The sequence below is a fragment of the Dermacentor andersoni genome, chromosome 5 (assembly GCF_023375885.2).
Source record: "Dermacentor andersoni chromosome 5, qqDerAnde1_hic_scaffold, whole genome shotgun sequence".
Lineage (NCBI taxonomy): Eukaryota > Metazoa > Arthropoda > Arachnida > Ixodida > Ixodidae > Dermacentor > Dermacentor andersoni.
This window is the reverse complement of record NC_092818.1, coordinates 45,434,904-45,459,523: the sequence shown is the minus strand read 5'-3', so window position 1 is coordinate 45,459,523 and position 24,620 is coordinate 45,434,904. Positions and strand designations below refer to the sequence as shown.

At 43.5% G+C, this 24,620-nt stretch overlaps 1 protein-coding gene across 1 annotated transcript in view; it reads right to left on the bottom strand.

Annotated features, from left to right (window-relative positions):
- The window catches only part of LOC140218539 (A disintegrin and metalloproteinase with thrombospondin motifs like), a 77,841-nt gene that overhangs the window by 16,158 nt on the left and 37,063 nt on the right, over positions 1-24,620 (bottom strand). Inside the window, exons 5-8 of the mRNA XM_072288313.1 lie at positions 23,841-23,888; positions 22,406-22,530; positions 10,633-10,707; positions 2,338-2,362 (exon numbers count right to left, since the gene is read on the bottom strand). Of these exons, the coding sequence (XP_072144414.1) occupies positions 2,338-2,362; positions 10,633-10,707; positions 22,406-22,530; positions 23,841-23,888 (273 nt within the window). The remainder of the gene's footprint in view (positions 1-2,337; positions 2,363-10,632; positions 10,708-22,405; positions 22,531-23,840; positions 23,889-24,620) is intronic.

The following is a 24,620-nucleotide window of genomic DNA, read 5'->3' as shown; positions in this document are numbered from 1 at the left end:
AAATGCTTTAAAAAAAATGTAACCAGAATTTGCTCCAGGTATCCTTTTGCAAAACGACATGCCTAGAGCTCTGTCGGACGCAAGCGCAACCAATGCAGTGTATGTCGCCTTAAAGATACGTCGGAATGGCAGATTCGTAAGGAGAACGCTCTGCCACAGCCTCATTCTGCGAAGCTTTGGATTACCTTCCGAATGCAGTGATTAAAGTATGCACAGAGTTCATTATCATACAGGCGTACCCTCCAAGCAGGCTACAGTTCGGCAGCAGCGCACCGTCCATACAGCGCTAATAGCCATCGTCTGCTTTCGCAGGAAGCGTGCAGCAACCGATCCGACATATCGGCAAGAAACGAAGGAGCGACACAAGGGCTAATCGGAGGCATCACGTGACAGCCGAGGCTACCACTGCCACCTTCCAGAAAAGGGCGTCACCGCGCACCTATAAAAGGCGAAGGAACGGCTGGCACGGGCTGGAGTTCGGCAGCAGCGCACCGTTCATACAGCGCTAATGGCCATCGTCTGCTTTCGCAGGTGAGCTAACTCTTTAGGAGTCGAGCGTTTTGTTGGATTGGCCTGTGTGCTGCTGCCGAACAAAGTGTGTGTTGATACTGATGTATACTTGCTTTGTTGTCTGAGCTAGTCAGGCAAAAGGGATGTGAAAGAGTTGTGCCAACAACTAGAGAATTTGAAGCGGGACATGAGAACGGAACTCAGAGAATTTAAAGCCAGCGTAAATTTTTGTTCCACTGCATGCGATGGACTGCAGGACCTCACGAAAGATATAGCTGATTTGAGGACTGAGATCAAGGAGCTAGTGAAACTTAATGTTCATTACAAAGGCAGAGAACGAAAGGTTGTCACAGAGAGTAAACGAACTAGAACAGTATCACAGAGCCAATAATTTAGAAATTAGAAGTGTGCCCGGAGGCAATGACGTCATGACAGTGATAGAAAGAATTGGAGTAGCGGTTGGCGAGAGCATTTCAGAAAGCAATATTGACACGTGTCACTGGGTGTCGGCTGCAAAGACTGGTGTCAAAAACATTGTTGTGCGCTTCGTGCAAAGAATGAAGAGAAACCATGTGCACATGAAGGCAAGAAAACGTCAACGTCATCAAAGAACGTCAACGAGCATTTGACGCAACAAAACAAAAAGCTTCTCGCGTCTGCGCGTCAGAAAAGCAAGGAAACAAAGTGGCAATATGTCTGGACTGCCAATGGCGTGGTGCTTGCTCGGAAAGATGAAGACTCGCCCATTCGGCGCATCACCACCTATTGAGGATTTATCTAAAATGACCTAATGATAAGCTATGACAGTAATATGGCATCTACTCATTCATCTGATCACGAAGTGACAGACGCTTATTATGACATGCAAAAGTTGCACAAAGGATACTCCGGATGCAAGACGTTATCCTGCATACATATTAATACAAGAAGCATTAGAAATAAGTTGGATGAAATTAATGAGTTAACACAATCAAAAACCGAAAATTCGATGTTGTGCTTTTCACGGAAACAAGGTTAACTGCAAATGACCCTGCTTCACAGTTTCCAGGGCATAGCTCGCATCATGTAAGAAGAGAAAATAAAGCAGGTGGAGGGGTGGCAGTTTATGTTAAAGAGCCGTTGAAGTTAGTTGTCATTGATGAATTTTCTGTTATTACTAGTGATGTGGAATGCTTGACCGTGCAACTAAATAAAACTATTGTAGGTGTCGTAAGTAGGCCCCCAACTGGAGACAGGGCTACATCTTGTAGTTGTATGTGAAGGCTACTGCTTTTGACCCGATCGACTAGTGAGACTTGTGTAATTATGGGAGATGTGAATGTTTACATGATAACGCATGGTCGCTAGAACTCAAAACATTGTTTTCTTGCTATGGCTGCAGTAATTACATTAGTGCACCAACAAGGGTAACAATCAATAGCGCTACATTAATAGACATATGCGTTTCGAACTTAAATGATTGTGATGTCAAGTCGGGAGTACTAATAGCAGATGTAAGTGACTATTTACCTGTGTTTTGTCTTATACCTAAAGACCCTGACAAGCAAAACCATGACTGCAAATAGCGATTTCGCCGAATAATCAGATCAAATACTCTAGAGCAATTCCGATGTCTCCTCCACTCCGTAGACTGGCAAGAAATCTATAATGAAATAGATGTAAACAAAGCGTTTGCTCTGTTTCAACGATATGTGCTCGCGTGCGATGATTTGGCTTTTCCACTGCAGCTAGCGGCTTCTGGAAAGAAACATAAAAAGTCGCGCAAACCTTGGGTCGACAAAGAGACTTGTACGAACGCATCAAAAAGAAAGACGCTACGTATCACACCTTCATCCACACGCGGCAGCCTGACCTATTCGTGACGTACAAGAAATTTAGGAATGAAGTACAAGGTGATATAAAGAAAGCAAAGTGTGATTACTATGCGCGCCTTTTCTCGAATATACGAAGCAATCCGAGAGAAATATGGGATGCCTTTAATGTCATAACAGGAAGAAATCCAAACACGCATCCGAAAATGACACGCTTAAACGGACGGGAAATAGAACGTGGGGGAATGGTTAGCTGCATGAATACGCATTTTATTACCGCTGGTATGAACCCTGCACACGTTGCAATCGGAAACGATCACAAGTTTTCTACACCACGTGTATCAAATTCACTTTTTTTGACACCGATATGCGTGGGTGAAGTAAATGATCTTATCAAGGCATTAAAGCATGATGTTTCAGCTGGCGCAGACGGTGTCAGTTCTATTCCGGTTAAATATGTGTCATACAAGATAGGGCTAGTGCTCGTGCATGCTATAAGCTTGTCTCTTAGCAGAGGCGTTTTTCCAGACGAGCTTAAAAAAGCGCGTGTCACACCAACTTATAAAGGGGGAAGTGCAGACGAATTGTCGAACTACAGGCCAATTTCAGTTCTCATGGTATTTTCAAAACTTTTTGAAGGTGTTAGTTATGCAAGATTTTAAAATTTTTTTCGAAACACAACGTTATTGCGCAATGCCAATACGGTTTTTTAAAACAGTAAGTTAACTGAGCAAGCCTTACTGGATAATAAGGATCGAATAATTGCTAACATCGAACACAAGAAGTTAACGCTTGGCCTGTTTTTGGACCTGAGAAAGGCGTTTGATTCGATTGACCACTACATCTGAACTGGAAAATTGGAAAGATACGGAGTACGATGCGTTGCAAATGACTTGCGTTGCAAAAGTCATATATCTAATAGAAGACAGCTCGTGCAGCTGGGAACTACTGAATCTGACATGCTTACCCTACATCAAGGTGTCCTACAAGGTTCAAAGTTAGGACCGTTACTGTTTCTAATTTATGTTAATGATATTACAGATTTACCAGGTTCACAAACGTTGGCTATGCGTGCGAATGATACAAATGTGTTCTTTACAGCTGATAACAGAACAGAATTACAGCAGTGTGTAAATGAACATATAACTTTGCTATCTGATTGGTTGACGACGAACAAACTCTAGCTAAACCCAACTAAAACAACCTACATTATATTTAGGGCGCCTAATAAAAGAATGGAGGGTAGAATACAAGTAAAATTTAACAACTACCTTATCAAACAGGTAAAACAACAAAAGTTTCTGGGAATACATTTCAGTGAAGAATTGTCATGGAATACAGATGTAAATTCCCTTTGCGGTGAATTGTCAAAAAACCATCGGTGTAATCTATAAAATTGCACACCTGATCCCTCTATGGCTGAAAAAACAACTGTATAATGCACTTATTTATTCAAAGCTTTGCTAGGGGATATTGGTTCGGGGTACAACCACCAGAACAAATTACACGAAATTGATTACCTTACAAAAAAGAGTTATCCGCTTATATGCAGATTAGTATGGCCGTTTTTCAGATCTAAGAACCAGTCGACTATTCCAAAAATGTAGTATGCTGCGTGCGAACAGGATATATTATATGCAAATTCTTCTAGAAATCCGAAAGAGAAATCCAAGCATTCAATGTAGTGAATGTAAGCTCTCCGGATACTCCTTGCGAACAGCTCACGACACACACCAAAAGCAAGGACCAGTCACGGGAAACAAACATTTCTCTATCAGTCCACAAAAATAATGAACAGTTACAGTGCATGTGTATCCTTAAACACTTCTTTACGGACATTTAAAGAAGGAATGAGATATTGGTTAGAGAGGGGAGACATATACTTTAATATTGAATAAATGCGTGTAATAAAATGAAAAATGTTTCTGCCATGAATTACATATTTTTTTTTTCTTTTCAGGATTCATATATGATTTCATTTAATATCTATTGTTGGGTTTTGTATTAACACAAATATGTTTGCAACCACGAGCTGTTCCCAGTTATTTATTACTTTTGGCGCACAATTGGGATGCTTTATTTTGTTTTTTGGCGCACGTTGCTTTTGTTTGGCGCTCTATGTTGCTGCATAAATTCACTGACGCTTATTTCGTGTATAATTGTACAATTTTAGCATACCATTAGGATCTCAAATGCTTACTTGTACTTAGCCGTTGCTGTACATTGTACTATACATTTGAAGAATATAATGACCATGGACATTGCTACCATGAATTTTCACAGGAACCAACGCTGTTGTAACGCGCAAAATTGTGCATATGTGTGTGATCTGCTGTCAAACCGGTCGTTCGTGGGGGCTGAGATCTTTGTCAGGCTTTATGCCTTTAGTCTCAGTCTACCATCGTTTGAATGAACAAGAAATAAAATTCATTTCAATATAAGATGTGAGAGCTAGAAATCTGCACACACAAGAGGCAGGAGTGCGTAGAATAGTACATATCGACGCCAATCAGTGCTATGGTGGCGGATGGCTCACTATACTATAGAGGGGCTTAGAGACGACTCTAGGCGGTAAAGAGGTTATTGTACAAAATGTTAAGAGGATAATGCTGGTAAAGCGCACAAAAAATGGGCCTTTGAAACGTGGAATTCAACAGAGTTATTGTGCCAAACCCCGCAGCAGTTTTCAGGCAGTGGTTAATATCACAACTGGAAAAAATCGAACTGGCATAATGTCTCTGGCAATCATGCCTTGTTCGAGGGCTCCATTCCCAGTAGGAAAGTAATTTTTTGCAGTTCCAATTAGGGATGACCCACCAACGAGCCGAAACTTTCGCATTGCCAAATTCATATTCTTCCTCCGCAGATTTTTTGTCCGTTTCTCTCTATCTTTTGCCGGTGCCTCTGATGTGGCGAACATATTTCCGTGATTTTGGTCTTATAACAGAAAATGGCATAAAAGAACGCGGGTTCACGGCCGCTCGACAGCCGCATCTTGCGACACTAATCTGACACTTGTGACACCTTGTGTCATCTTGTGACCTTGCGTCGCTGTGATGTGCGTTCTAAGCAGAAGCCACTACTGCCAGCTAAGAGCGCTCACCGAAAATTATATTGCTTAGTCTAAGAGGTCGTGCTCAAGGCTTAGTTTCCACAGTATAAAAAGTAGAATGTCAAAGCAGAATTTAGCAAACGCTTTAAAGAAAATAATAAAAATAACAAATAGGCTATAACTTATTTATGTGCTTACCGTTTAAAACTTCTAAAGGCGCAATTATTCACAGATGAGCTGTGAAGAATCGTTTGTTAATTCAGGTAGAACAAGTATACTAAGTTAAGTTTTCACATGAGTACAATCTGTAAAATTAGTGTTGCAACAAACTCAATATGGAAGTTTGACACAATTAAGGCTACACTGATAATAAAGAAAAGTATATGTTCAAGCAAACCACACTAGTAACTGTTTAATGACATCACCGGGGAATTATAATTCGCTGGCGATGTGTTCATTAGAGATATTACTGCGGAAGTTCTCTATTTTCTGTTCACACAGCTCATTATTTGCATAATATTATGTAGAAATATTTTCTGTAATTTATTATGACACAACCTAATAAATGGGCTTCGCGAAAGGCAGACGTGCAAATGCAGCTTTGCTGCAAGTATCGGCCGTGACACACAAAGAATTGTATTAATCCCCAGAATAATACTGAAACGGCAACATCCAGGCACGACAAATATTTAGATGGCGCGTACGAAAATTTGCATAAAATCATAACAACGTAAGAGCGGCTTCCCGGTTTTCTGGAACAGAATTATTTGAGCGGCTGCACGGATAAAAGTCTTAACCTATTGGGCACGTCTGACGAACTAGAAACTTCTGATATTTACTGTTTGCACAGGCGATAACGTGGTTGATCAGAATATTGTTTAACGGTGTTCAACGCAGCTACGTAGGCGTTGTATGCTAATGGCTGGGCTTTCCAATGTGACCGATTGGGCGACTCTTTCTCGCGGCTACAATTTCTTTCATTGTTTGTCACTTTGCATGGCTACTGTATAAGCGCGTCGGCGAGTTTCAAGACATTACTGATTGGAATAACATTATATTTAACATTAATATTACCATCTCATTTTTGTTCATGACATGATGGACGGGTATCGCAGCGAAATTCTAGTAGCCATATATTTCCGCCACCAATCTTTATTTCATGTGTTCAAATTTTCTAATAACATCACATCATCTTGTTGTTGGCTGTCATCGAATGCGATTTGTTTCTCTTCGTGTCTATGCTGTAACATCATTTGACCACCGACTACATGGCGTACGCAATACATGGCCACCTCAAACCTACTTCTTTTTCTTAACGTCACGTGGAACATTGGCGACCTCCGTCTCCTCAGGAATCGGCACCACGCTTTTCCTGTACTTCAGCGTTACACCTATCGTTTTTGTTCTACCACTCGTTTACGTAGTTCTTAGCTTCTCCTGAAGCCTTTTTCTTTTCGTTTCCGTATCGTTCCAAATGATAGCAACAAATAATGCAATGTTTATACACTGTTCTTATCAAAGGCAGCGACAACCTGTCAGACATGAGTTGGTAGCGCATGGCGTATGCCCTCAAACATGCTTTTTATTATTCTTCAAGATTTATCCTGGTAAAGCGGGCCGCCTTTAAGTAGTCGGCTTACGTTAAAGTACTCTTGCAAGGATTCTGTAGGCTGACTGTTACTTACGAGTTTCCATTTACCGGTGAGGCTATTTATTGCTTCCTTTGTGTTCTGCATCTTATTCTTCAATGCTGCTTTTAAATTTTCCTGGTTTAAAATTTTTCTCAAGTCCCCTCCAGCGTTTCCGCGAGTGACAAGCTTAACTACGAACCTAAGAATGCTGAGATATCCACAGTCCATGTCATTCTCAACATTAATTGTTGTGTCACAGGTGTCCAGTACCGTCATGGCTGCATTTGCAGTTGATCGAACGTATTTTCGTAACCTACGAGGGCCATGTAGAGATGTTTCGTTATATTCCGCAGATTTATCAATTGCCTCATTGATCACATGGATGAGATGGTCAAAATATATTTATTGTGTATTATGAATATTTAAATATTTTAGAATGAGATTAACAAGTTCACAATCCTTCTCCCAGTTGCATAAGAGATAGCTCTTCCTTATTCACTCATGCTTCTTGGAGACGTTTGAATCGGAGCATAAAGCAAGACAGATTCATTAGGACGAAGTGGTCACCATAAGGCTACCTTGAACACCACAATCATACTCAAGAGAATTGAATAAAAGTGAAAAAAATTTACATCATTGGTTGAATTTGATGATACCCTTGTCATTTGTGTTTCTTGTTTCAACTAACGAAAACCCAGCACATATTTTTAACTATTTCCTTGCATCCTGAAATCGAGGTTATTAATTTATTGGTAGAACAGTGGATACAGTTGATGTTGGGAAAATAAAAGAGGCAGATACGATGTTCCAAAAAGAAAGACATTACCAAATTCGCAAAATGAAGCCTCCGAAGAGGGATGCAGGCGTGCAAGCATATCTTTTTCCTAATGTTAGGAGTCTCCTCTTTTAGATTATTAACATTTGGAGCATAGGAATATATAGAAAATATGGATGCATAGGAATGTTGTCCACATAAAGTGCTTGGAAATATGCTTTTACAGTTGAGGGCCTCAGTAGCCAGCCCTATATTAAGAGAGATGTGAACATATCTAATACAGCAAGAAGCATGCCACTTGCACGATAACACGTTCGGTGGCAATGACTTGCCCTATATGGCTCAATATTATCACGAAGCTGAAAATCGCAAATGTCAGTCAACGGGTAGGCTTTAGTACGAGAAATTACTTGGCTGTGGGTATGTGGATGTGCAAGGTAATGATGCCACGCTTGAAAGAGCAACCAATATCCGTAGAAAGAATGGTCATCTCACGAATTTATTCATGGCCAGTAGCTTCCCCGCAACTTGAAGTAAAAAGGAATCGCGAGCCTATCATGCAAGTCTGACACCGTCGTCGTGGTCCTGCGCCTCATTTGTACAATCTGGCTGCATGTGCTACTTGTAACACTTCTTATATTTCAGTGTTCTTTTGTACTTGTGCAGCTGTGTTTAAAGCGACACTCGTGGAAAAGTTCAGCCAGATCGATAGATGGTTTATCGAGAAGTCTATCATGGTTTTCTGTGTCCTGATATATCAATTTGTTGCGTCAAATATTGTTGCCGATCCTCCCACCACGGCATCTCAGTTTGAATCCCCGCGTCATACGGATGAATTGACGTAATCTTCATGTGACTGCCTTCTATGCCACTCCCCGTGCATCAGGTAGTTTAGACGCGACATAATAGTTACTACAGGTCGCAACAGGTGGAGCCACGGCAAGGTTCTCATTTTCATTCTTTTTTCGGTTAGAAACGTTTTGTTTTCGCTACGACTGACGAATCAGTTGCTACAGAAAACGGATCTGTCTATCTAAATCCACCTAATTTTTCCGTTTAGCGTCCCCTTAAGCTATGCCTAGCCTCTCTGAGTTAGCGAACTCAAATAAGGTTTGGCAGGCCTATGACTTACTACACTCTTTATCATTGGGTGATATTTTGGGTGGTTATTTGCCTAGACGGTGGGCACCGCGACGGAGGGCTAGATCATTGACTTGCAGGGAAACAACCTTAGAACGGCCTTTACCTACGTTCTAGAACGACCTTAGCAAGCATTATCTCCGCTCGCAAACTGCTTAACCACAGCCATTGTGGCTAAGAGAGAAATTACTGCCACTTCATCAAAACGTGATCATGACGACATTTCTTGGGGATTAAGTGGCCTATTGTGTTTTGCGCGCATGAGATTTGCAAAATCAGTATTGAACTACTCTGGAGAGGTTTGTGTTTTTCCGATGGCTTAGAGCTTCATGTTCATTACGATGGCTTTCACGTCTGTATTAACTTCAGCATGAGATGTGTGTTTCTCTTCAAGATGAAGCTTTAGCTCGGAACTTGCCAATTATATACGCTGGAAAAGGGAAATTTTTTATTTTGAAAAGTAATGCAGATATCTTCAATGGCATTTCTTGCTTGTAAAGAGAAAAGTGAATCTGCCGTAATGTTACAAAGATCATTTTCAATTACAGCTGGAAATTGTTTTCAAACAATTATCTAAAATAATTTTTGAAACACCATTGTTAGCTTTCAGCTCTGTAACTCAGCAATAAAAAACAATGGCGTTATTATGCAAGCTGGACTTGATAATACTTTTAAAATAGACAAAGTTAATGTATTATGCTACACTCTCAGATATACCACCAACTTTTATTGGGACACCTGTCAAAGCTTCGTAAATAATGTAAGACTTCCATTAAGCCGTAATTTTGTGTAATATATTTGACCGTTTGAACTACCTGTGAGGTTATGCCAACAACGATCGAGACGTAATGCTGAACACGAGATCACCAATGCGAACACAGTTCTCGGATGCAGTGTCAACTTGCGAATGAGAGTACGATGTGCAAATGATCTTCAGGACCATTCTAAAGCACCAATGGTGGTAAAAGAATTCTGGAATACTCCCATAAAGCGTAATGTATGGTTGAAACATTGCTTAAATTTGTATGCGTCAATCCACTTTGTTCACCAATTTCTTGTAGTTAATTCCAGTTACAGGCTCACTTTTCCGAAACAAATTACAATGAGCACACATTTCAAGTACACGTACCTCCCACCCAAGTCTGGAGATTTCCGTTTTCATAGAAGGTCATGTCTAGCCTGGAAAAAATACAGTTATTTGACAAATTATATCCGGATCCTGAATATTGCCGTAATTCGCTTTCTACCATTTCGCTTAATAACATCAAACAAAGATTTATGCAAACCATGTTATTGAGACGAAATGCGTGTTAGCCATGCTTTTGTGCTCTTGAAACCTAGATGTTAAATATTATCTACTGGTTGTTTTTTCTCTCATTGGTAACTGACCCTTTCTTGCTACTTAGTTACACTGAATTTAGACAACAGGCACAATTTGCGCGGAAAAGGCTGGGTTTCTTGCATAAGCTGAATACCCAAAACTTGATAATTCTCACAGCTTACCCGGTGATCAGATATGTCAAGTCAGTGGAAGTGAACTCAGCTTTTGTTTGATAATACGAATTGAATTGAGCAAGTGTCTCTTCGTCTAAAATTTGATGCTTGTTCTGCCCTGGATAAACAAGATATTGCTCAGCCTGTAAGAAAAAAAATTGTTATTGTTACTAAAATCTTCAAGAATAAAACTAGAATCGTCAATAACATCGCGCTCACCTTTGTTGACATAGTAATCGCTGCGATTCGGAGCTGTATCTTTGGTGACTCGTTCAAAGCGTATCTGATGTTTACCTGGTGAGACAAAACGGTTTCTTTACATATAAAAAACGTCATCGCCTTCATCATCTCGTGCCTATTTTATTAATACGAGAATACCAAGGCAACTTCCAGTCATCTATAGCTAACCTCGTATTGCATCAAATGGCGCAGTCTTATGGTCACGTGCGCTTTATATTTATATGACATAAAAGCGAGCGCCTTTAAAGATGGGCCGACAAGGACACAGGCCACAGATAGCTTAGCAATGAGAGTCACGGACGGTGTCAAGCCACAGGTGGTTGGAGCAGAAAGGCTTCAGCTTAAATAGTCTGCTGGACAGATCGCATCGCTTGTTCTGCAGCTTGGTTTTTTTTTAATGAACCTGCCATATTTTCAATATATAACTTGTCATCTTGCGTTTATGGAGTGCATGACCAAGCGCAAAGGTCGCTTATATGGTGCCGGTGAAGCATGGTAAAGCAGCAAATTTATAAGGATACATACTACAGAAAAATGCCTCATGTGATGCTACAGCGGCACCATCATGCCGATCATAATGATCATCTTTATTGGCACCAGCTATGAAGTGGCGCGCCGACAGTCACCGAACCTGCTTGATCTAATCAGATTTTAGTCTATCGAATCACAGTCTACCACATTGCCTATGTCCTCGGTCTTTCCTTTCGTTAATAAATTCTACGTGTGACTGTAGCGACTTCGATTCAATTAACTTCTTCGCTGATTTTTCCCGCCAATACTCTAAGCGTCTCCTAATTTTCTCAGCTGCCCTGACCAGTTAATACTACCATCCACTTTGAGTACCAGTACTTCCGGAAGCTGGATGTTTCCTACAGGTCTTGCAGGGAGAATATCTCGGCATTGTATTACAATATGATGAGGTCGTTCCGGCGTTTTGCTGCAGGAGGCGCATGCCGTAGCCGGTTCCAATGTACACACCGGTATGCTTTTGCTCGGACCCAGGTGGCTCGGACGTCAGACAGCAGTGCACTTTCCTTTGTGTTATCGTGATGATTTTTCCTACTGATTTCTTTCTTGCCACATTTTTAAAGAAGAAGAAGAAGAACGTAAACCTTATTTTCAAATCAATGCGATTCGAGTGCGGCGTCTTTTTAGTGGGCGTGGGCACCTGCCGTGGACGCGATTCGGAGACCTTATCTCGAAGGGGCTTCCTCGGCTCGCTGGATGGCCCAGAGTTGTGCTGTCAGGTTCGAGCTCAGCAGTGTGGTCTTCCAGCGCGAGCGGAGGCTGGCCGTGAAAGAGACGGAGGAGTCGGCCCTGCTAGACTTGTTTGCTAAGTCCTGACACTCCCATAACATGTGATTAAGTGTGGCAACCTCGCCACACGATGTGCATCTGTTTGCAGTGTACATGTCTGGATACATGGCGTGCATGTGTCTGGGACTTCGGTGAGAATCCGTTTTTATTTGTCTGCAGTGTACTGCTTGCGTCCTGTCTAGCCTAGAGTGAGGGAATGGGTATACGCGTCTTTGTAACTGGTATCCTAGGTATACTTTGTGGCGCAGAATACATTTCTTGAAAAGAGACAGAAGAAAGGAAGACAGTCACTGTCTTCCTTTCTTCTGTCCCTTTTCAAGAAATGTATTTTGCACCACAAAGTATACCTAGGAAATCTAAGCACCAACTTGCCCAAGAAGAAGTCCTTTTGTAACAGGTAGTGTGTCGTGATGTCTTGGAACCTGGTCATACGGACCTATCAGCCCAGACGTTTGCAATACCCCGCGGGGGCTCTTCCTCCGATGATGCTCGGTGAGTGAGGCCTCGAGCAACGCGGTGAGCCACTTCGTTGGGTGTGCTTAATACAATGTGTGCCGATATCCATAACAAATGCCTTCGGTTATTGAAGTCGGCCTCTCCCTGGTGTATTGGATGTCACTGGAGTGTGTGATACGCCTCTCGCGAGATGCGCACATTCGCAAAATTGCGATTTGCTGTTTGGGAATCGCAGATCACGTATGTAGCTTTGGTTTGTATGAGGGCCAAGTGCTATGGCCGCTTCCTGTGCCGCTTCGGCATGTGCCGTGTTCACTGTGACGCTTGTGAGGTGGTTGCCTCGGTGGCTAGTAACTGCCGCCACGAAGCTCTCCCAGTCTCGATAACGCGCTGCGTCGGTGAAGACCGCCTCCTTGTCGTTGTAGTAACTCTGGTACATGTGTTGTGCCCTGGCTTTACGTCTCCCTGTGTGGTATCATGGGTACGTGTTTTAAATGTCCACGGTCTTTTGTCTCCATCCTTAGGATCTCAATCACCATCGTTTCTCCCTCTCAGTTTCTTATTGATTACACTTGTTTGCCCTGCACGTCACTGCCAACTTTCATGACATCTTTCTCCATTCCGTGTCCGCGCCTTTAACGCATATATAGTTTTGCACATTAGCCGCAAATTTAATTTCATCCACTTTTGTGACCATAGAATGGCTCATTAGTGCATCAGTGGACTAAACAAGACTCACTGAGGCTCAGACGAACATGTCAGCCTGAGGGAGTACGGCTGAGTAGATATGTGGTGAGTTTGACATCAAGCGAGCCCGGCCGAGTAGAATTTTAGTAAGCCGCAGCCTGAGTGAAGGCCATAGGCAAAAAACAGAAAAACGACAAATTTTATTAGTGAGTCTAGGTTATCTCTGGAAATTTCGCAAACGTATCGTTAGTTTCTCAAAGAGCTATCCTAAACTCACGGCGATGGTGGCAACGTAGAAGTATATTCAAAGCCACCCGTACCAAGCTTCAAGCCACTGTACCAAAAGAAAAAAAGACCAATCACGAAACGTTGTGGGCGCCACGTTATAGGCAGCATATTTGCACTATGGTCGATGGTGCCCTGAGAGCCAAAGTCGGCCGCAGGCGCCTATGGGAGTGTCCACTCTTTGTGTTTACTATGTTACTCTGTGATATAACCGCCTTGATGCAGCTATACGGCGGCACGCAAAACATCTTCTTTGAAAGAGCTGGGCCACACTTTGTAGTTCGCTGCATACGCCAAGCGGTTTCGGAAGTATGTATCGCATGCTGAAGGCTCTCTTAACTCTTGAGATCTACGTACTAAGAATACCGAAGCCCTCAGAACTTGTCGACGGGCACAAATACATATACGACGTTACCTCACCAAACTGGACCGAAAAAGGTGGAGGGATTTTTGCGGGACACTGGACATACGACAACCGATGAGCAAAATCTGGCGATTCATCAGACGCATTCGCAAAAAGCCGCAACAGCTTTATCCCTTTATCGCTCTCTCATTACATGAGAGCGCATCCCTGAAAGAGGTGGCAGAGCAGTACTGCAGGCTCCTTTCCAACGGGGCACAACCTTTCCGGCAAATTGCAAGTCATCAGTCTAGTCCACCTCGAGCTACCCTTCCCAAACTTAGAACTACCATTCACCATCGAAGAGCTCACGGCAGCAATCGGCGACGTAAACAAGCGATCATCACCTGACCATGACGGTGTAAGGTATGAAGATCTCGCAAATCTATGCCGCGCATCTCGCCTACGCCTTCTGGAGTATTACAATGCCTCATGGATAACTGGAGAGGTTCCTACGAAATGGAAGCTTGCGAAAATTATTCCTTTATTGAAGCCAGGGAAGCAGCCGACAAATTATGCCTCCTTCAGACCCATATCTCTGCTTAGCTGCGTAAGGAAGCTATTCGAAAAAATGATCTACAACGACTAAATTGGTTCCTGGAAACCACAAAAGTTTACCCGGAAGAAATCAATGGATTCCGGCAAAATAGGTCCGCAATTGATAACGTCATTGCCTTGGTCTTATCAAGTGAAGAGGAATTGGTCTCTGGAAACATACCTACTGCATTATTTTTAGACATTAAGGCAGCATATCATTCGGTCTTTCATAAAGCAATACTTAACGCTTTGGAAACGCTTGGTCTTGGAGGACGGCTTTATGCATGGATTCAAGACTATCTTCAAGGACGCCAACCCCGGATGGCCCCGCGGCGCTTTATGCCGTCGAGAAGAGAGTGCCACAAGAAGCTGTGTTAAGCCCGGTATTATTTAATTTAGTCCTCATCCATCCGAGAAGAAACCTACCCCGCGGCGTCAAAATCACACTGTATGCGGACGACATCTGCATTTGGAGTGCGGCGCGTTCACGCAGTACCACCCAACAACTTCTCCAGAGAGCGCTAGCAAATGTATCGGCCTACCTAAATCCAAGGGGTCTGAAATTGTCCCCTGACAAAAGTGCTGCCATGGCTTTCACGTGGAGGTGTATGGAAAAATACCCACTAGTGTTGGGTGGTCGTGCCCTTCCATACATCAAGACGCAAAGGTTTCTTGGAGTGACGATCGATAGGAAGCTCACATGGTCGCCCCAAGTAAAAAAAACTGAGTGAGAGGATTTCTTCGGCGTCGCACGTATTCCGATATTTAGCCGGATCAAAGTGGGACAGGAACTGTCGATCAATGGTGCTCCTCCATAAGGCCTACGTCGACGGAACACTTCGGTATTACCTCCTGATCCTGCAGAAAATGTCTCCCACAAGCAAGAGAAAACTTGAGGCAGCACGAAACAACTGCCTTCCCATATGTGTTGGCCTTCCGAAGGGGTCGTCCGGCTCAAGAACTGTAGCAGAAGGTGGATGCCTGCCTCTCGAAGTGCTATCTTTGCAGGAGACACTTCGGATTCACCTCCACCACGTCATTCATACGAAGAGTAACTTTTTAAAGGATATTTCTAGAACCCGTGCTACATCTAGCTTTGGGCAAGCCATCGGAAGCATATCTATTTCAATTCCTGCTCAGGCGTCATAAATTATGCCACCAAACATTTCACCATGGACACTGTCCCCACTGGAAATCGTGTCATATATACCTGGAATCAGCGCGAAAAAGAAAATGCCTCAAGCAGCGACATATCAGATAGCTTTGGAATATATGCACACAGAATACGCAGCCGCAACGCACATTTTCACAGATGGCTCTACAACTCCACATCGTTCATCATGCGGACTTTTTGTTCCCTCTACAGGGCAACGATTCTCGTTTCGTCTTGAGCGAGCGACATCATCTACTTCAGCGGAGCTATATGGCATTAAGGAGGCCCTTGTGTATGTACCTCGACAGCAGCCGCCAGAGACATGGGTGATTTTGACAGATTCAAAAGCAGCCCTACAAAATATGTGGAACAGGCCCAAGCGTTGCAATAATCAACCTGCAGCATGCGACATTGCTTATCTTCACCACAGGGCTAAGATGGCTGGGCATTGCATAAAGTTTCAGTGGATACCTGGCCATGCCAGCATTTCAGGAAATGCAAGAGCGGATGAAGCTGCCAGAAATGGACTCCAATACCGCAAGTTCAAAAGAACATTTTTACAAAAGCCGACGCTTCAAACATGGCAAAAAAATCTGCCTATCAAGAAAAAGACCGCATCTGGAATCTGCCGCTTCACCAAGATAACTTCCTGCGTTACATTGACCCAGAAATGAGACCGAAAATTCCACGACCACTTCCTCGAACCTTGGAGACGTTGTACCATTGTCTTCGACTGAACGTGGCATACACGAACAATTATCTGTACCGCATAGGGCTTATGACTAACTCATACTGTGATAACTGCCGCAACTTAGAGACAATTGAGCACATATTACTAGAATGCCCCGCGTACGGCGATGAGAGACAATTTTTTGAGCAAGAAATGTACATGATTTGCCACGAACCGTTAACGTTACCGAGCATTTTAGGTCCAAGGCCCGGCCCTTCAAAACAGCGACGGGTTTTGGATTTATTGTTCATATACCTATCAGAAATAGGTCTAATAGGAAAGCTTTAAAAATTGCACCCTTCATATACAAAAGCCTAAATTTACCCGCCATGTCACCTGTAAATATTAGTATCAGGTCCACTCGGACATTTCATATTTATTTTTATCCTCTTTTTCTCCCACTCTCTTTTGGAATCTTTTAATCCCATTCCCCATCCCTATGCAGAGTAGCATGCCAGCGGTTATATGCGCGCCGACAAAATTCTCTGTTTTTCTAATAAAGAGACCTCCCTCTCTATCTCTCTCTTCTTTGTGCATAACGACCGGCCGGTCGCCAAAAATTTTCGCTGAAGCATTTGCCGACCTTTTCGTATCTGCTACATCAAGAGACAACACAAACGGCAACTTTAATTCTCTGACAAGTCACGGTGCCACAACCGCTTGCTATGGTCTGCTTGCGAGATGGATAAGGCAGACTTTAGTCTTGAGGATCTATGCTATGCGCTTAGCCTTTCCAAGCGCCGCACCGCCCCAGGCGAATACGATGTGACATAGCAAGCCTTACGAAACATCGATGAGGCCTTTCATCAGCTTAGCTTGGACGAATATAATGTAGTGTGGAGAACGAGTCTGATCCCGAATGAATGGAAATCATCTGTACATGTTTCAAATCCCGTGCGTCCTGCAAAACACCTCAAGTCATGCCGGCCAATATCACTAACATCTATTGTTATCAAGCTGATGGAACGAATGGTACTGTTTCGTCTAGAAAGCACATTACAGGAACTGAGAACTGAATTTCTTTCCTGATGTCATGAGCGGCTTTCGTCGCCATCGTTCTGCCCTTGACAGCATTGCAGACCTTGTATCACCGCTTGAATTTGCTCGAGGAAACAAACATTCTGCATATATACTGTTCCTAGATATCCAGCAAGCAGTTGATTCAGTACCACATACGGCGATTGTTTTCGCATTTATGACTGCAGGAATTTCGGGTCGCTTGCTTCGTTTTGTGGGCCATTTCCTATCGTAGCGCAAAATGACAGTGCACATTGGAGGAGCAACACGTGAATCTCGCACTGTTAGATGTGGTGTCCCGCAAGGCAGCGTCTTATCGCCGCTTCTCTTCAATAGCGTACTTGCTGCACTTCCAAGCCGGTTGCCTCAAGGATGTGACTTTCCAATAGGCATAGCAATCTATGCTGATGACATCGCATTGTGGATGAGCGGTCCTTCACAACACGGTCCATGTCCTTGCGGAATCTTGCAGAGAGCTCTGAATGTCACATCAGAGTGCGTGAATGAAGTCGGTCTGCAGAGCCGGCTATACCTCGGAGATACACCGATAGATTGGATACAGCAACGCCGTTACCTGGTCGTAGTTATCGATGATCGCCAGTCATGGCGCCCTGCCATCACTTCTGTACTGCGCAGATCACAGTCAATACTCAGATATGTGGCCGCCGTGACCTCTAGCGGCGATGGCTGTGACCTAATGACAGCACTACAGGTATATCAATCATCTGTACTTTCTGGCATGAGGTATGCCTTGTCAGTGTTGAGCGTGCCGCCTAGTTTGATGTCTAAATTGGAACGGGCCATCTTGTTGCCCTCCGAGTCATTCTTGGCTTACCTCGTGTGGCGCAGTCTGTTCCATTACTCACTGAAGCACACCAGTTGTCCCTGGGGCTGCAAGCACACCAGAGAACGTTACATCACGTCGAGCGTCTGCATCGAGCATCAGATTGACAAACACTTATCAACCGGCTGACTCAGCGAACGTTCTCTCGCATGGGCAAAATGGCAGCATTGTTCGTTGCCATTGCTGGCCGTTGAAACGATACTACCTTACTAACGATTCCGAAGGAATGCAACAAACGCCCCTTCCCTATTCATCTTTCGATTGCCGAAATACACAAAGAGTCGGACGAGCCTGTCTCGGCACTATTCCAGCTGACCCAACGCCACTTATCTTAAAAATATGGAGACCACCTTAAGGTATTTATGGACGCATCGGCAAGCAGTGACCCTCACGGCACTGCAGCAGCTTTTTTCTGCCCTTAGACTGAGATAAGAAGGGTGTTTCGAATACCTCATCCATCCCCATCAACAACAGCGGCGCTGACAGCGATTGATGTTAAAAAAATTAAATTATGGGGTTGTACGTGCCAAAAGCACTCTCTGATTATGAGGCACGCCGTAGTAGAGGGCTCCGGAAATTTCGACCACCTGGGGTTCTTTAACGTGCCGCGATTGATGTTGCTCCGAAGTATATACAGGAAGAGATGAGCACATCGAAGGTCGTTATCCTTACAGGCTCCTGTGCTGCCCTTAGCAGGCTGTTGAGAAAGGATGGCAATAGTCCAATCCTCTGCAATATATCAGTCCACCGACAAAATCACTTCTCGCGGAGTGTCCCTCACTGCCCAGTGGATATCTTCGCACGTGCGTATTGGTGTAAATGAGACGGCTGATAGCCTCGCTTCAAGCTGTGCTCACAACGGGAGTGACTGCCCAGAAATTTCTTGTATTATTGACAAAGCTCGTGTGTTAATCCACCGATACCTCCTAAAGCAGCACTCAGACCAGCGTGCTGTAAACGGCTTGTTCCCTCCCCGTGTTCATGGTGGTGGCTCGCCCCGTAGCGCCAGAACACTGTTAGTGAAATTAAGAGTTGGCTCTGTGTTGGTGCGCGAACGTTTCTATCAAGGACGTGTGGGCAGTCCGTCGTGTGCGTCCTGTGGCTCCTGTGAGACACTTTAGCACCTTATATTGGAGTTGCCCGCATTCGTCACACACCGTGCACTGACAATTAAGGAATATGGACTGGTTGGACTCAAGTGTACGGCCCTTGATGACTGACTGTTTCCGAGAGGAAGTGTTGCTCAATGCAACCAGACCCATAGAGCCTTGCTAAGTTTCATGCAGAAAACTGGTTTGGCCTCCCGTTTATAGACATTTTTTTTCGTGTTCCTGCTTTCTTTTGCTCGTGTCTCTGTCATTGGTTTATTTCGTATTTTCTTTCCTATTTCTTTGAGTCCTATCTTCTCCTCTTCTCCTCTTTTCATTCCCTCCTCTCGAAAGATTAGACAGGCGTCGTGCCCCTCTCGGTGGCAGTTGTCAGCTTGCTCCCTCCCTGTTTCCTTTGTGTTTTGTATGTTTGCGTATCTAATAATAACAGTAATAATAATAATAATAATAATAATAATAATAATAATAGTTTACGTTCCAGAAGCACGATATGGTTATGATGCCCGCCGTAGGTCAACACGACCTAATGCATGGTGAAAGGGCGTTATTGCATTTCACCCCTATTAAACTGCGGCCGCTGTGGTTGGAATTTGATCCAGCGACCTCCGGCTTAGCAGCCAGCTCCAACGCCACTACGCCGGGTCACAGCACCACGTCAAACGTTACAGGCGCCGTGCGTAGATTCTCAGACATTTGGATGCCAACGCGAAAATTTCGACTACATAGTCGTTTACTTCAGGCGGCCTATGTTATCGTGTATTTGTAAATATAACTCACTATATAACTATGTAACGTAATTATAACTCGCGCCTATCACTCGAAATACGTGGTGAGCACAGTGCGTACTCAGAACTACAGCTTGTACGGCATGGCCACGAGAATGAAACATACACCTTTTGTAGCTTGACAGCATTCTCACGTATTCTTGTTGACATCTGTAGCTACAACAGTATGTAGAAGCGCATTTACGTTGTCGCACGCTCAGATTTCGGCTACCAGGCTCCAGCATAATGACACTGCATGAGTGCACGTGGGTAACATACGCATTTGCATCTGTACTTGCTGTAGATGACTCCACATGCTCATGCCAAAGAAGCAGCGCACGAACCGTATTTCGTCGTGTAGATGAAAAGGTGACGCTCTATCGCATGACTTTTAGTTGCCTCAGGGATATTTTGAGAAAGAAAGATAAAATACCTGAGCACGGCTTCTCATGGCGTTTCTTTTTTTTATCTTTGCAAGCTTGCACGCCATGCACGTGCAAAATATTTTGTCGTTTTGACTCGCTTTGCGATGTGTGCGCATTTAGTCTGATACAATTACATGAGGGTAACGCAGTTGCATGGGACATTGTAGAGCGTGTTCACAAAAGAAGCAAGGTTTATAGCTCTTCCTTTTGTCATCATTGGAGGCTACCGATGATGTAATTGCCGATGTCCAATAAGTGAAAGAATCAATCCGGTGTTGCAGGCCCAGCATTGGGAACTTTAAAACGAGCGCATTTCAGTCCTGACAGATAACCTGCAAGGTACCTTCGATGGCCATGAACGTTAAAAATATGCTTTTTTCTCGCTCCTACTAAGAGTAGACCAAGCAATGAGAGTCTTGGCGTTGACATCATGTACCATGCGCGGATCGGCCCGAATAACGAGGCCACGTCCTTTTGTTGCACCCGCCCTCCCTGCTTCCACCAGAAAAAGCGCCCGTGTTATGGTCGATGAAATGGCGGTGCAAAATTTCCTCTAGTCTGCGATGGTGATGATTGATATTGCGCGATGGCACACAGAGTCAACCCCCTGAAGTGGACTTGACAGAATTGCTTTTGCACAAACAAAGCACGGCGTATTTGCTCTATATGACACAGCGTACTCAATAATTGTAGTATGTTCTCCTTGGCAGTGAAAAAAAAAGAAATGCTGTTATGCACCAGAGCGAAGGACATATTACGATTGGAAGACATAACGTTCTGCTTAAACTCTTAAGAGGCAGTTGCGACTACTTGTAGATGCGACACGTTGGCGCAGACGCAGCACTCCGGGCGACTTTTGCGCGTGAATGGTAAGCTGGGTGAGTTTTTGCTGGTTTATATTTTAAGGGTACCGCTATAACTGACGAGGAACAACAGAGACCGTATGACCAGACAATGTGCTGGTTCTCGACCGTCAAATTCATTAGTAAACATTTATATATCGCATGCTAAACGCCTGCGTAAGTACAACAGAACGTCGAAGAGCGAAAAAGAAGAAAAAGAGCAAAAAATGATTGTACTGAGCACTGTATGGCCGCGAAACGAAAAGAAGAAAACAACCGCACTTTCTTGTTGTCATCAAAGTTGCAAAGCAGCTAAGTGTCGAAGAGGTTTATCGATGGCTGGCTCGCACATTTAGGCTGATGTTTTTTTTACTAGAAAGCTTCCCCGATTTTTTCTCACTGCCTGTTTCCGATGGTGAGGCAGCATGAGCACTTCCAATGCTTACATGCTTATAGGGTCACATGCGAAGCTACACATACTCGGAAGCCTAGCTTGTATCTTTGGACACATTTGCAAGTGCAGATGCCCATTGCTTGTTACCTACGTGTACAAGCCAAGAAGCCCATGATATCCGCTACGCGCGCACCCAATGCCACATACCAAGAAGGCCGAGTTATTCCATAATCGACATCGGCAAGGCAACAAAAAAGAAAAAAAAACTCGCTTAAGAAAGTATCTGTTTAACGTTAACACTCCCCATGCTGGAGATTGAAATTCAAGATGATGAGCTGAATGAGAGCAAGGTGAAAGCACCAACCAACATTTCGACAAGTGGAATTGGCGCCATGAAAAAGACAGGTCAACTCGTCGAGACGTTGGCTCCTGCTTTCGCCTTCTTCACACTTTGATCATCGTATTTGAGCGTTAGTAGCTTCACATTCAGGATGTGTCAGCGCAATCACATGACAAAGATAAGAAAAAAATACAATCGCAAGCGGTGGCAGATCATGAACATATTTCAACTCTCCTAGTTCTCACTACACGTGCCGCACGATATTACGAGTTATTGCTCACGAATGCTTGTACACGCTGCGGCGGCCTGACGGTATCGGCTCCACTCTAAGCAATGCACATGTTACTCGTTGAAACTGTCGCCGCTGCTGGATGAAAACTATTGTGCCACCACTACCTGTTAAAGCTTCGCCGCGAAATAGCCCAAACCACTGTCAAAAGTTCAATACTTACAGCATTGCAGAAAATGGCGAAGTAGAGGATGACATCATCTTTCTTGAATCCAAATGCTTGAGCGTGGGCATAGTCTTGCACAATGTGTATTTCAGGGTAGTATGTTTTGCGTGTGCTTCTTTCCTCTAGATGAATAAATTGCTTATCTATATTTCCTCACCCAACAACATACACGAACATTGTTGACCATAATTATAGTACCGCACCTACACGAATTGCGTCATAGGACGGTTGGTTTAATGTCAACGTTTTCCTTAGCTTTCAAGTAGTGCAGTCACAAATTTTTTTGTGTCTACTTCAACATTTGCAGTTACAATAGTACTAAATACTTGCAATATTGTTCTTGTTATTACTAAACGATTCATTAGTTATGATAATGGAATTATTTAGTACAAATATGGAAAGCTCAGAGTAAAGGGAACTGGAGCAAATTGATATATTTCTACTCGTGCTTTTCCTTAGCCAAAACCCCTAGCGGAAGCGCTTCAATGAAGATTTTGAATAAACTTTATAGCTCTAAATTTACCGATAATTGACGCCAATATTAGTCGACATGCTGATCTTGATGTGCTTGCCGTGCGACCGTGCCGTAAAAGGAAGTGCTCTGAGTTATTTACGCTGGATAAAAGTTTACGACGCAAGCTTGGCATCAAATACGAGGTTAGGTTTTCCATCTTTGGCGACGCACTTATAAAGCCCCCCACCCCCTCCCCCACGAGTGTCTTGACCATAACACACAGTTCCAGCTCTCACTTCATGCGCGATACATGCAATGCCGTGAGCACTGACTTTACAGCTGTTGCTTCAGGTTTTTGCTCGCTGTCACTATTTTCTTTCAACAGTTACACCGGGTCACTTGTGGGTATACCACTACAATTGGTTCAGAAGCGTCGTAGGTTTAGGCATAATTGACCATCGTTAAAAGCGCGCACGATGCATGTGGCACCACTTCGAGTTGCTCAGACACCCACTGGTCGATCGACAATGCGTGGTCACACCTGATAAATTGGTCCATGGGCCTTGGTCACGTTTATTGTTCTGATAAAAAATCTACGCAGCCTAAATGATGCAACTTAATATTCTCGTAGTTGGCCTCCAAGGTGAGCTCAAGTTATTCAAGCAACAAAGTAAGCGAGTTTCTAATTTTACTTTACGAAGTACTATTCTCAAATACATTCGCAAAGTGCGTAGACTCTTCTGACTGAGCCATAGGATAGGAAATGTTGAAATTGAACAATGATCGGCATTTGGCAGAGTTATTCTTTCCTATATAGGATTCTATAACAATGTACTTGAAGACAAAGGTATATATACACTTTATGACCCACCTACACGGTTTTCAGTACTTTTTATACGATTTGTCTTATCTTGTACTTTTTTTCTTCCTACGAAAGCATTGTAGAAGGATGGCAATAGACAAACAATAATAGCTCACCTAGGAAAGGCAGGAACTCATCATCCCTTTCAGTTACGTTCGCAGATTCTGCAGAAGAAAGAATTTATATGACACTAAAAACAACAAATATAAAACCGTATAGCAATGGTATATTGATGTTACCAGCCGTTACCTTGGAAAAATATACTATCAAGGAGAGAAGCAATCGTGCTAATCATAAAATTATTTTAACTTGACATAACAAAGAGCTCGCTATCCTAACAGGAGCTTAAGTATATAGTGTAATAGTTTTCTTCTACGGAGAGTTAGTATTCTATTTCCCAGGAGGTTACTGTATCGTGTCGGCATGACACATAATGTGATCACGTTGGCTCAGGACACTGCAAAGTTCTGACACTCACTCCGGCTCGCTCGGTCAAATTCTATGCTGCTATTTGTTGCATGGGCCGATGTAGGAGCCTAACAGACGACCGAATGGGCCGGAGTATGTGTGAAAATGTTGAATTGTTGTGCTACCCCTTGACTCAATTCTGCTTCGTGAGTTCATGACAAGTAGAAACGAACCGGTTTGTGCCTTTTAAAAAACTGGTATACTAAACTACTTGGGGTGGTTGGACGCTAAGTGTTATTTTTTTTGTGTGGTTAAGAGGTCCAGGCGGCCCCTTCACTCTCTTTTTCAAAATCGGCAGAGCCCGTCCCATGATCACTGTCAATGGTAATGCGCTTAGCATTGAATCAATATAGGGACAAAACGTATTGTCTCCGTCGAAACGAATTATGTATGATACGGGTGCTGCAGCTGGACTCGATCTTTTGCTC